General features: G+C 46.7%; 1 protein-coding gene across 4 annotated transcripts in view; it reads right to left on the bottom strand.

The window, feature by feature from the left end:
- The window catches only part of meis1a (Meis homeobox 1 a), a 32,522-nt gene extending 18,995 nt beyond the window's left edge, over positions 1–13,527 (bottom strand). The window contains exons 1-8 of one of the 4 annotated variants that reach the window (XM_084929833.1): positions 13,136–13,527; positions 11,676–11,911; positions 6,999–7,140; positions 6,665–6,715; positions 6,384–6,434; positions 6,056–6,202; positions 5,146–5,260; positions 1,103–1,248 (exon numbers count right to left, since the gene is read on the bottom strand). In XM_084929833.1, the coding sequence (XP_084785959.1) occupies positions 1,103–1,248; positions 5,146–5,260; positions 6,056–6,202; positions 6,384–6,434; positions 6,665–6,715; positions 6,999–7,140; positions 11,676–11,911; positions 13,136–13,147 (900 nt within the window). In that variant the 5' untranslated portion in view covers positions 13,148–13,527. The remainder of the gene's footprint in view (positions 1–1,102; positions 1,249–5,145; positions 5,261–6,055; positions 6,203–6,383; positions 6,435–6,664; positions 6,716–6,998; positions 7,141–11,675; positions 11,912–13,135) is intronic. The other 3 variants (XM_084929835.1, XM_084929834.1, XM_084929836.1) reach the window with 3 other exon arrangements.
- Positions 13,528–13,539: the final 12 nt, after the last annotated feature.

Genomic DNA, 13,539 nt, shown 5'->3' with positions numbered 1-13,539 from the left:
CACTGATCGATGTAAGGCGCGTCGGGCTCACCTGTGGGAAACTCGACTGTAAACTCGCTGGTTTAACGAGCTCGCCTCACGTTCACAGGATTACAGATTCTGTTCTGTCTGAGCATCCCGACGCACTTACAGCTGTTTGTGTGTTCAAACATCAGGCCCCATCGCGGCGCGTCCAGCTGTCAGTCACACTCAGCACAGGAATCACAACCTGCTATTGATAACTTATATGAATCCAGCTCGCAGGACTTGAAGCCTCAGAGATCCGTGTGTGGGCGTGAGAACACGTGACTCCAACAAAGCTGCTGTTTGATTGTTCAGGACGATGAGTCCTGCGCCTCTCCGTGTCAGAAGAGTCGTGTGCTCTGCAGGTTTGTTTGCCTCGCTCTTCACACGACCGTGACCTTCCACAGCCGACGCCTCTTTTCTCCCCCCTCCCTCTCTCAGGTGCCACCCCGCTGTTTTTCTTCCCACCTCCCATCTGTCACGGGCCTTGCCGTCCCGCAGGTCGCCTCAGAGTCCTGGCAGCAGCCCCGACCCTCGCTGAGCGGGACCCGATTTAGCCAGGCCATGTTTGGAGGCGTGTGTGTGTGTGTGTGTGTGTGTGTGTGTGTTTGTGTGTGTGTGTGTGTGTGTGTGTGTGTGTTTGTGTGTGTGTGTGTGTTTGTGTGTGTGTGTGTGTGTGTGTGTGTTTTTCTGCAGGCTGCAGCCAAAAGCGATGAGTCAGTCAGGACGGGGATTTTGAGCTCTAAGCCCGCCTCCTCCCACTTCTTTGAGCTTCATGAGAGCACGGGTACGTTACAGGACCAACAGACGGATAATCTTGAAAAATCCAGGCACACCTGGAAGTACAGGTGAGGCCTCGCAGCTCCGGTTTAAGCTGTTAGCGAACGCCACAACTCTGCAACGGTCACGTCAGCACACTTCGCCTGGATTCAATCAGGAAACCAGGGGACGTGTCCCGGTCACCGCCCCAGGTAGGGAGCAGGGATACGAAGGGTGGGAAGGTCGATGTGACGTCTCAGCAAAACGTGACAGGTGAGAGAGGAGGCGGAACAGGAAGTGACCACGAACACAGACGCCAGCGCGTCCTGAGGCGACTCACCGTCAGGTGCTGGAACAGCCAGGCTCTCAGGATGTTGGTGGCCACTTTGGGGAAGATTCCTCTCTTCTTGTTGTTCGACTTGTCCCTGTCGGGGTCATCTTCATCGCCCGTGCTCGGAGACGCCACGCCGTTATCCAGGCAGTCACCTGACCAGGACACGCCGAGAGAAACGGAAAGAACGCAGGCAGGTGATGAGGACACGAGCAGTGCATGACACACACACACACACCCAGACACACACACACGTACACACTCAGACACACACACACACACACACACGTACACACTCAGACACACACACACACACATGTACACACTCAGACACACACACACACAGACACACACGTACACACTCAGACACACACACACACAGACACACACGTACACACTCAGACACACACACACACAGACACACACGTACACACTCAGACACACACACACACACACACACATGTACACACTCAGACACACACACACACACACGTACACACTCAGACACACACACATGTACACACTCAGACACACACACACACACACACGTACACACTCAGACACACACACACACACATGTACACACACAGACACACACACACAGACACACACACACACACACACACACACACACACGTACACACACAGACACACACACACAGACACACACACACACACACGCGTGTGCAGGGCGTGTTTTTACTGCACTCTCTCTGCTCTTTAACGAGCCTCAGCGTCTTTAACAGCACCGGGCCGAGGTCGGGCCGACGGTCCCCGCCGCAGCCAGGGGGAGGGGCAAAGCAGCGCTGGAGCCCGAAAAGGTGGAAATAATCATAAAAATGATGCGTAACTCCATAAACAAGCTCTCAGCCTCATTAGGCCGAACACCAGCGCCCCGAGGCTGATTTACACCTCCTCCTCAGCTCCCCGAGGAGAAACGGGTCCGGCCCGACCTGCTAATGGCTTGTGACAACACGACTTCACAACAACCTGCAGAGGAAGGCGGGGGAGGAGGACCCACGAGGAAACCTGCTCAGAAACACCCACTCCACCCAAACCTCGACCGCTCATCACTCAAGCTGGGAATCAAACCTGCAGCGCACAGAGCTTCGTTCAGGGCAGCAAATGAAAACAGACACACATCCTATTATAATCACTTCAGTTTAAAACAAGCAGCCCCGACCCCCCCCCCCCCCCCCCCGTGTGCTGTAAGAGCTGTTTGTCCAGCATTTTATTAGCTGTGGTCTGCTGCCGGCGCGCTCGCTCACAGCCCAGCAAAGTCTTTATTTTCCACCACACGGACCATTTCCTCTCAGCTGCAGTGGTAGGCGGGGCCTTGTCACTAACAGCCAATCCGAGGCTCTAATAAAAGTGACCTCACTGCTGAGATCATTGCAGGAGCAGAAAAAACTGACTGAAGCGGACGTATCCCGCTGAGACACTCAAACCACGACAGGCTGTGGACGCGAGCTCTTCCACCTCAGACAGGAAACCGGCCATCTGTGGCAAAGATGGGTCATTTCACTCACTAGTCGTGTCCAAATTCATGGGCCTCATCCTCCTGAGGACCCGGCCTTCGCGGTCTACGTGGGCCGGGTCCTCAGAGAGTCGGTAGGCCGGAAGTAAACGGCTGTGAAACTGGACGGTCCAGCCTTCAGATCTGCGTCACCGCTGTCTCGGTGGAGTTTAATAAACTCGTCCGTCTGCTCCTTGCTGTCTAAAATATAACAGCACACTGGAGTAAACTCTCGACCGTCTGTTTAATCGGTTTTCTGTTTGACGTTTATTCAGCTGTGTGAAAACCACCCGGGGGATTAATAAAGTTTTATTTAATCGAATCTAATCTAATAATTTTAATCTCAGCCAAACCGATTTACTCAGGAACAAATAAAACACTGAAAAAAGCCCAACAATAACATTTTTAGGTTGTCTAAGTGTTTTATATATTACGTTTAACCTGAGTAGCGAAAGTCCGCGGTGATCTGAACATGATGTGCAGGGAGTTGTGCCGTTCTCGGCGGCTCCAGTGACCCTCGAGCTCCCGGCTCGCTATCGAGCTGGTGGGTAGCAGCCGTCTCCGAAAACGTCGAAGCACTTTTGAAAATATGTGGTGTCTTGATAAACCGAGCAGATATTTGATGTTTACACAGCCACATTCTCGCCTGAAAATATGTTAAATCTTTATTTTGTGACCAAGAAAGATTAATAAGAGTAATATTAAAAACTTAGTAGCGGCCGCCATTGCCAGAAACTGGAGTTTGGCTGGGCCGCGCTATGAATTCTGGGATATGGTGAACCATGAAGGACACACCCGACCCATCCTTCCTCAGGAGGATGCAGCCCATGAATTTGGACACCCCCTCAGTCTTCCTGTTAGCGCGCCTGTCATGTCTGTTGGTCACATGATCAGTAACTGGAGGTTCCTGTATCGATGCATCAAAGAGTTCACTCGTCTTTGCTTTGGTCAGCACAGAAGCAGCTTAACATTATTAAAGGCGCTAATGTGCACGTCTCCATCAGCCTTCAGGGCCACAGGAGGAAACACCACAACTGGCTAATGTTCACAGCTGTGCACGCTCAGTGGGCTGTCTGTGCTGCTGGAGCCTTTTGGGACATTTCAATAACATTATCTGACCAATGACACGGCTCCTATGAAGTTACTGTAACAGACCGTCCAGGAAGTCTGAGCATGCTGACTGTGCTAGCTAGCTAGCATTAGCTGATAACTGATTTAGATGCAGTCACCTGACCCAAACCCAACATGGCGGCTGCTAAAATGCCAACAACAAGATAATGTGGAAACCAGTGAGCGAAGTCACGGTGGGTACAGCCATCTTTTTATACAGGCTATGGCTTCCATGTCAAAGAAAGTCGGAGATCCAGCACACAAACGTTTACCTGTGACTCCAGTGACTCCTCCCATCCAGTAACTTCCAAAGCTGAGTTACTGCTCAGGTGAGGCAGGAAACATGCAAATGTTTGATTTGCAAACGAGCTGATTTTCAGCTCCATCTGTCAGCCGGCACCACCTGCTTCACAGGTGTGTCTCAGAAGGCTGCTCCTCCCAGAGTCAGGGATGCTTAACGTGTCCCACAAACAGACATCCAGAAAGCTCATGCAAATATGGCTACAACCAATCAGCAACCAGATCTGACAGGAGGGAATAAAAACGAACATCAAGCTGACAGAACGGCGAACGTTTGGTTTGAAATAAAGAAAAGAGTGTTTGTCGTCTTCTGCTCAGGCACGTGATGAGAAATGAAAGTGACGCCTGTTCAGCATAAATCCATAAAAACCATCATCATGAGCAGGCAACCACATGGCATACGGCGGGACAGCAGCCGGCTGGGGTCCGACCTGCGGCCTGTCGACCTGCAGCCCGTCGCCCGGCGGCCCTTTGCCTCATGTCTCCCTCTCCGCTCCATCTACAGCGTCTGTGTCCAATAAAGTCCAGAAAATCAATAAATCTCTGCACAGCCCAACACGACGTCACGTTAACCTCACAGATGACTTTAGAATGAGACGTGAGAGAGAACCTGAGCAAAGCTTTTAAAAATCCCACCCCCACCAAGACGTGGACTGGAGGTCAGCGCTGCGGGTGGACTGTGGCGGTGCTAACGTGTAAACGTAGGCGTGGACAGAGGAACTACGGGGCCCACTCCAGCTGGACCGAGACCAGCGGCTCGAAGCCAGAGCTCCTGGAGCCCACAAAATATTTTATCATGAATGAAGCAGCAGCTGATTAGTCAGCCTGTGACACCAGGATCATTTATTTCTACTCTGAGTTTCAAAACACCTCCAACTGCAAAGAACCGCGGATTGTACTTTACTGTCAGGTTTACGGTTAAACGTCCCAGAAGAGCGCTTTTCTTCAATCTACAGTCACTCCTGAGGCGGAGCAGCCTCAGTGACATCATGAGGGGGAGGAGCTGGAGTGCAAGTGGGTTGTAAAAGAGCTTGCAGAGACGTGTTTGAACGCTACGCTCAGTTTGAGTTTTTTCAGGAATAAACAGAGTCTGACAGCAGGGTTTGTCTTTGGTCTCCACGTGTACCTGGCTCGCTGCTGTTGTCGCCGCTGTGAGACGCGTGTCCTCCGCTGGCCGGTCCCGGCGTCCCAGCCGACCTGATCGATGCCGAGTCGTTGTGATCTGTGCTCCACGAAACCTGCTGAAACAAAAATGGTAAATGGCCTGTATTTGTATAGCGCTTTACTAACTTACTTAGTCCCTAAGGACCCCAAAGCGCTTCACACGACATCCAGTCATCCTCACATTCACACACTGGTGATGGCAGCTACATTGTAGCCACAGCCACCCTGGGGCGCACTGACAGAGGCGAGGCTGCCGGACACTGGCGCCACCGGGCCCTCTGACCACCACCAGTAGGCAACGGGTGAAGACTGTCGGAGCCGGGGCTCGAACCGGCAACCTTCCGATTACAAGACGAACCACCAACTCTTGAGCCGCGATCGCCCCTAACGACAAACATTCATCAGGTCTGTTTCCAACTGGATCCGACGCTCCCGCAAACGCCTTCACCTCTGCCAGCGACGCTAGCGTCCGGTCTGGAAAGATGAGCAGCTTCCATTAGTAGCTGCTGCTTTAACACGCACTCATCGTGGTTAAGATATTTCACGCCATCAGGTTCGTGCGAGGATTTAAGACTCAGAGTAACGGGAAGCCTGGACTATTTATACACACAGAGGACTGAACACAGAGAAGAAAACCAGCAAAAACTATTCAAGTGAAACCTTAAAACCTTAAAAAAGGCAGAAACATGGAAGTACTAAAACATACTAAACATGAACATGACTCTGGGAAACAGGAAGGATCAAACAGTCCTGTTATGCGTCCATAACAGGACGTACAGGAGCGTTTCTGACTCCACCCTAAACTCTACATGAGCTACAACAAAATTAGAGAAGACGATGTATTTTGTGCCTCACGAGTTGAGCCAGCTCACCCGATCCACGAGGTTCCCCGACGACCTGACAAAGTCCTCGCCGTCTGACTTGTTTCCGTCTCTGTCGTCTATAACCAGGTCGATCGGCATTTTGCCTTTCAGACAGCTGATGTATCGATGGCAGAAGTTATCGCAGAGCTCGTGAACCTGGAAATAAGATGCAGAGGCGGGCCTGACGTGGAGATGCTTTCACCACCAAAGAACCACAATAAGCAAACAAAATCGGTAAAGTTGAAATCAAACACAGTGACGACGGCGCCGTGCTCAGGATTAAGCCGGGATTAGCGGCACGCTGTAATTGCAGCAGATGTTGGTTAGTTAGACCGACCTTCTCCAGCTCCAGGAGGTGGAAACGCAGCACCTGGATCGCCTGAATCATCTGTGAGAAACACAAATTCATAAATGCACACATACAGAACATACACACTGCACCGCTGCTCTCCTGTACCGTCAGATACATGACATGAAATCCCAGATGTTCCAGCATGATCCCATTACCTTTGAAGTGCTGGTATTCCCCCCGGGACTACATGACTGGGCTTTATAGAAGCTCAGATGCCAGTTAGGCTGAAAGTGTGCTACCTGCAGCTACTTCTTTAAATGACTCACCAAGTTATCGAGCTCCGGGTTGGATGAAAACAGCGGCTTCTCCGAGCGGATCTGCACACAGAGACAAACGAGGATGATTATGGGAAACCTGCAGAGCGCATCCCGGTGATGTACGCTCATCACGTTTGGCTTAAAACGCTCTGAAGTGTTTAAAAGTCCTGTTTTGTCTCCACAGACTGAAAAGTCACAGCAGGTGGGATGAATGAGGCTTTCTCAGGTGGCAGAAGCTAAAGCTTCAGCCACACTGCTGCTGGAGCTTTAGCTTCTTCTCCACGAACCCTCCACCCTGATGTGCAGGGCCCGCCTCAGACATGAACCACCGCTTCCTGTTCACCTGTTTGGAGAAGACGGCGATGTCCTCGCTGAAGGAGTCGGAGGAGCAGACGTCTCCCCCGGCCACGGCGCTCTCCCTCGGCGTGCAGGTTGCCAGTTCACATTTCTCAAAGATGAGTGCGAGCAGCGGGAATAAAGGATGTCTGCAGGAGGAACAGAGGAGGAGGAGGAGGTCAGACGGAGCTCCAACACGTTTCCTGCTGCTGAAACTATCCGACAAATCTGTCACACACTGCTGTCCACAGTTTCACTTTAAACGTGTCTTCTTCACAGGAAGTTAGTCCATTTTTTTCCTTCCAGTCTTCAAGCTCAACGCGACTCTTTCATCTCGTTCTTCGGCTTTTTCCAGGGTCTCTGTGAGCTCGCTTCGGCTGCAGGAAGCAGACCGAGGAGGCTGCCTGTAGGAGCTGCTCGGCCTTCTTCAGACTTTCTATGTCTTTGTGTTTGCTTACGCTGCACTCAGGAATACCATGGCCTCTTTAGCAGAGCACACTGAAGACTTTACAGCAGTGCAGCCTCGCTGTTTGGAGGAGGCATGAATCTGTGTGTGACTGAATCTCCCACAGGAGTAAAACAAGGAGCTCAAACAGCAGAGGAGGAGTGAGACTTTGAAAAAGGGACTGAACAATGTCGACGCAAACCGCTCATCCATCAGCAGAGGGCACATTTGAAGATTTTAATGATAACTTCTAAAGTTCCCTGCTCTCGCAGTGCTAGCATGTAGCTAGCTACAGATGAGGAGCGAGCACAAACGGAGTAACGGCTTTTAGGTGGCAGGAAAATTCACACAAGGAAACACGTGACTGTGCGAAAAATGTAAGACAGACAAGACCAAACTCTAAGATTCATTTCAGAGTTTTACAATCAGGAATGGTCTGTACGTGATGAACTGCTTAAATATACTTTTATGAAACTTCTTCTTACCAACCTAACTGAAGTTAACTGACCTCTGATGTCATCAACAGATTCAAAAAGTCTGGAGAAATCTGCTCTCTCTTTCTAGTCCCTGTCAGGACTCTTGCTGCAGCATTTTGGATTAACTGAAGGCTTTTCAGGGAGTTTTTAGGACTTCCTGATAATAATGAATTACAGTCGTCCAGCCTGGAAGTAATAAATGCATGAACTAGTTTTTCAGCGTCACTCTGAGACAGGATATTTCTAATTTTAGAGATGTTGCTAGGGCTGGGCCATATTATACCGTTCACGGTAGTACCGGTACAATGCTAGGCAACGATAAGAAAATGAAATATCGTGACAGAATATGGGTAGAACGCGCATGCGCAGTGACGAAAAAGCACGGCGGCAACGGAGAATGAGAATGGGGAAAGCAGATTGTTGAGTGAAACGGATGAACCAGAATTGGTTTGTAAAAATGGTGCAACTTAACTGGTTTGGTGTTTGTCCGTCAGATACACAACAAAGCACATTTTTTTTGTAGAATATGCAAGCGGGCATCATTATTGCCGTATTTGTTGGACTAAGGCGCTCGTAAATCTGGGAGTAGTCTGGGTCCTAAACTCCGTCCTTTAAGGTCCCGAAGTCAAACGAACATCACTGAGAGTTAAAAACTGTCTAAATTCTTTCATCTTTAATAAAACGATCAGCGTTGCTGCTTTACCAGGTGTAACTATGATGTTTAACATCCAGGCATCCATGAAAACAGAATTTATTACATTTAACGGAGTTAGAAGTTAGCAGGAAGTTAGCGGAAGTTAGCTTGCTAGTTTCGCTAGTTACCTAAGCATGATATAGCATGTTCTGACTGAGATTTCTGAAAAAATTTAAACGCACAGCTCTGCTATCACTTCCAACATAAATGAAGACAGAAAACTACACAGCAGTGACGTTTATAGCGTTACTGAAGTTGGGCTAGCTGGTATATAATGATGTGCTACGTGATTGCTAGCGACACAGCTATGTTAGCATAAACACAGTGAAGCTGGAGGATGAACGCTAACACTTTTCCACTCGATAAAAGTTAACGTGAAGGTTCCTGATGGTTAGGGACAAATGCAATCGCATGGCAGGATGCTGTAAACAGACCAAACTTCAGTCAGGGAACAAATGAGATAATCCATCCACAGTACGAGGTTAGTCATTCATATACTGCAACGACATGGGAATAGAGCAGCTGTGATAGAATGCAGCATTAATGAATCAATGTTACAGAAGTGGAGGAAGCAAGAAGAATGAGTTGAATAAAGTTTGATTTATCTGACTGCTTTGTTTCGCTTAATGTGCCTTATAATCCCGTGCACCTTATGGTCCGAAAACGTTTTTATTTTATTTGACGTTTTTATTTGGCACACTGCAGTTTAATGTTGCAAAGCAGCTCTTTTTAACTTCAGTGGATATCATACATGGTTATGCTCAGGATATGTCAGCCCATTTCTACTGGAAATGCCTTTGGTTAAACTTTCAGCAAGGAATTTGCATTTGCACTGTTAAATGTTTATATATCTTTAATGCACATAAAAAACCAGCTGCTTGTTTAAGAAAAATAAATGGATGGGGTTTTTTTTTGCGCTAGTAAAGTTGTGGAGTATTTTGTCTCGCAGAAATTTTATCGTCAGTTATATCGTTATCGCAAATTTTAAAATATATATCGTGATAAATATTTTTGGCCATATCGCCCTGCCCTAGATGTTGCACAAATGGAAGAAAGCAGTCTTACATATTTGTTTAATATGTGCGTTGAAGGACATGTCCTGGTCAAAAATGACTCCAAGGTTCCTCACAGTGTTACTGGAGGCCAAGGTAATGCCATCCAGAGTAAGAATCTGGTTAGATACCATATTTCTAAGATTTTCAGGGCCGAGTACAATGACCTCAGTTTGATCTGAATTAAGAAGCAGAAAGTTAGCGGCCATCCAGGTCTTTATGTCTTTAAGACCTTCCTGCAGTTTAACTAATTGGTGTGTGTTATCTGGCTTCATGGACAGATAGAGCTGGGTGTCATCTGCATAGCAGTGTAAATGTATGCTATGTCTTCTAATGATGCTGCCTAAGGGAAGCATGTATAATGTAAACAGAATTGGTCCTAGCACTGAACCCTGTGGAACTCCATAATTAACCTCAGTGTGTGAAGAGGACTCTCCATTTACATGCACAAATTGGAGTCTATTAGATAGATATGATACAAACCACTGCAGTGCAGTACCTGTAATACCTACAGCATGTTCTAATCGCTCTAATAGGATATTATGGTCGATAGTATCGAACGCTGCACTGAGGTCTAGCAGGACAAGCACAGAGATGAGTCCACTGTCAGAGGCCATAAGAAGATCATTTGTAACCTTCACTAAAGCTGTTTCTGTGCTGTGATGAGCTCTGAAACCTGACTGAAACTCTTCAAATAAACCATTCCTCTGCAGATGATCCGTTAGCTGTTTTAGACAGACAGATATTTTAATGATCCCACAAATCTACAACACACAACAAAGAAACAACACAGTTAAACAAAAGTGTTGCGGACGCCCAGACCAGTGCAGGAATTTACACACTTTCAAGAAGGAGCCGTCTCATTATTGCTGCCACACCTTCATCATCCCTACAGCTCAACACCGACATGTGATACACGAGGAAGAAAACAGGTCAGTGATCAACACTGAAACAGCAGCACTTAGTAATCATTACAGGTCATAACACACAACATTAAAACAAAGTCAAACACAAATCATGATGTTATATTTTAGTACAAAACTTAATTTTGTTGTTTTTTAACAGCAAAATTAATTAATAATCTTGAAGTATTAATTTGTCATTTATAACAGATTTTTAAAATTTGAACGTTTTAGTTTTGTGGCATTTTAGGTAAAACATAACAGCTGATCATGAACATATTTAAATACAGTGAAGACGTTTGTGACAGGATCAAACTCAGACTATGAAAATATGTTGGACAGATGCTTTAAATGTAATATAAAAATATAAACAGTGATTCTCATAATTTATTATTTAATCTATTAAAATGTTTTACAATTGCTTAATTATTGTTTTTAAAACTTTTAATTAAACAAGAGAATATTTACCATATTAAAGACTCACTTCTACAAATCAGAAGATAATTAAGTATTTACATTTTACACACACATGTGTAAAATGTAAATACTTAATTATCTTCTGATTTTATTTTTTTACACATATATGTAAAATAAATAAATATATATATATATTTATTTATTTTTTCCATTGTTAAGACAAACTGATGTAATAAATCTAAAGAAATCAAAGAGTCAGCTGCAGCCGTCCCCTGCAGGGTCATTAATACAAATGCAGCTGAGAAACATGAAGCGCTCATGAACTCAAACATGTCGTTTTTACTCTGAAAACAAAGTTTTTCACTAACAGCAAAGCTGTGACCAACACGTTTGATAGGAATTCATTTTTATTATGAAAACACTCAAAATATCAGGAAAATGCTGGGACACACAGACACCACACACACACACAAAGACAGACACACACACACACTCTCTCTCTCTCTCTCTCTCTCTCTCTCACACACACACACTGTCTCACACACACACACACGCTGCTTCAGGCACCAGTTTATTTAAACACAAACAGAAACGCTGCAGCACAGCAGAGACGATGGATCGTTAGTGGGTCAGTGTGTGTGTGTGTGTGAACTTGCTGAATGAGCTCCTGTGTGGTTAAACCGTGAACACGTCCTTACCCGTAAATGGCGTCTTTGTCCCTCTTGACGGTGTCCCCGGCTGTGGCGGCCATGTTGCCGCCGCTGCTGTGGGTGGACTGGGCGTACTGGTGTGGAGGGTAGGTGGCGGCGGCGGCGGTGGCCAGGTGAACGGCTTGCAGGGAACGTGCAGCTGCAGCGGCGTGAGGGTGGTGGTGGGGAGGGTCTCCATACACCCCCCCCACCACCTCCAGCCCGTAGTGGGCGAGCTCTTCATACTGAAACACAGATAAGAGAGGTGTGACCTTTGACCTCCTCCTCCGTCCAGTCAGACAGAAAAATCAGAAAAGCTGAAAAACAGCAACTGCAGGTGTTCCTGTTTTTTTGTCCACCCCCTGCTGCGATCCAGACGTTTTCCCAGATGTTGGAGACGCTTCAGCCCCAAAACTCAAAGTTTGAGTCACGTCAGATTTCACTCAACAGGTGTTCCTATTATTCTGTCCACCCACGTTTACGTGCATCAAAACTGCAGCAACTCAACACACACGCGCACGCACACAGGCTGTGGCCAAAATATTATGAACACAAACACTCAGCTGAAAAAAGGTTTGAAAGTTTCTGAATCACAAAAAACTTCGGATCACGAAAAAATTACAAATCATAAAAATAATCCTGAGTGAAAGATTCAATTTATAAAGTTTCACCAAAGTTTGTCAGCAAGAATCTGTTTATGATTCAGCGTTAAAATAATTTAATAAAAGACACAAAAGTTACAGTTTTCTTGAATTAAAGGACCATAATTATTATTATTATTATTATTATTATTATTATTATTGTTGTTGTTGTTGTTGTTGTTACATTGCTATCATATTACTATTATTAGTATTACTAACATCATATTATTATAGTATTATTATTGTTGTTATTTTTATGTCGTTGTTAAAAATAGAAGAATATTAAAATAAACTAATAAAAAACGTTTTTTATTAAATAATTTCCGTTTTCGTTCTTTTTAATTTTCGGAGTTTGAGAAAAAGTCAAAACGAAACGAAATTCTCGTTCGTTCAAAAAAATAATAATAATAAAAGGAAAGAATTCATTTGTTTTTATTTAGAATAATCACGGATATCAGATTTATCTCCTTGAAGCAGCAGCTCAATGAAAACATCCGGATTTACCGCTTTTGTTAATCCGCTGGTTCTTATTTTCGCCGCACTTCTCATTCGGCGCTTAAAAAACTAAATTAAATTAAAATGAGATTTTAAATCTTTAAAAACAAAATAAAACAAAACTTTTAATGTGTAAAAATAAAACGGCGTTCACGTCCGGAAGCAAAAACGGTATTTTTATTTCCTCGTGACCTTTTCCACGGTCACGTTTCTCGCGGTGAAACTTTTTTAGTTTCTGAAACTTTTTCTTTGTTTTTCGGCGACTTTGATGAAAAGCGTCGCGCGGGGTTTAATTGAAAGCAGCGCGTGCCTCCGCGCTCCGTTTATACCCACCCGTTGCGCCATCAGCCCCGGCTCTCCTCGCGGGCTCCCGCTGCCTCCCGCGGGGCCAAACTCGCATCCAAGTCCCGGTACCGGATCCCGAATCCCAGCCTAACAGCGTAAGCCCGAGCAGGAGCGGGGTCCCTCCGCGGACACACGCGGTCCTGCTCCGCGCCTCCGGCTCCAGCAGACCGAGCGGCGGATCGGTGAGCGGCCGGTCCGATCCGGTGACTCCAAAGCGTCGCTGAGGTGACGCCGAGCCGCCCGCGGAGCTCCGAGCCTTCAAATCCCCATCGCAGCTCCGCGAGGAGGCCGAGCAGGGGGAGGAGGGAGGGCCGCTCCCCCACACTTAAAGGAGCAGATTTCCTGCGCGTGCCCGCGACTGTCAAACAGACACGGGGACGCGCGTCACCGGA

This window comes from Perissodus microlepis, chromosome 6 (assembly GCF_051167445.1).
Source record: "Perissodus microlepis isolate ML-2025 ecotype Zambia chromosome 6, ASM5116744v1, whole genome shotgun sequence".
Lineage (NCBI taxonomy): Eukaryota > Metazoa > Chordata > Actinopteri > Cichliformes > Cichlidae > Perissodus > Perissodus microlepis.
Note: the sequence above shows the minus strand (reverse complement) of the source record. Positions and strands in the feature narration are given on the sequence as shown.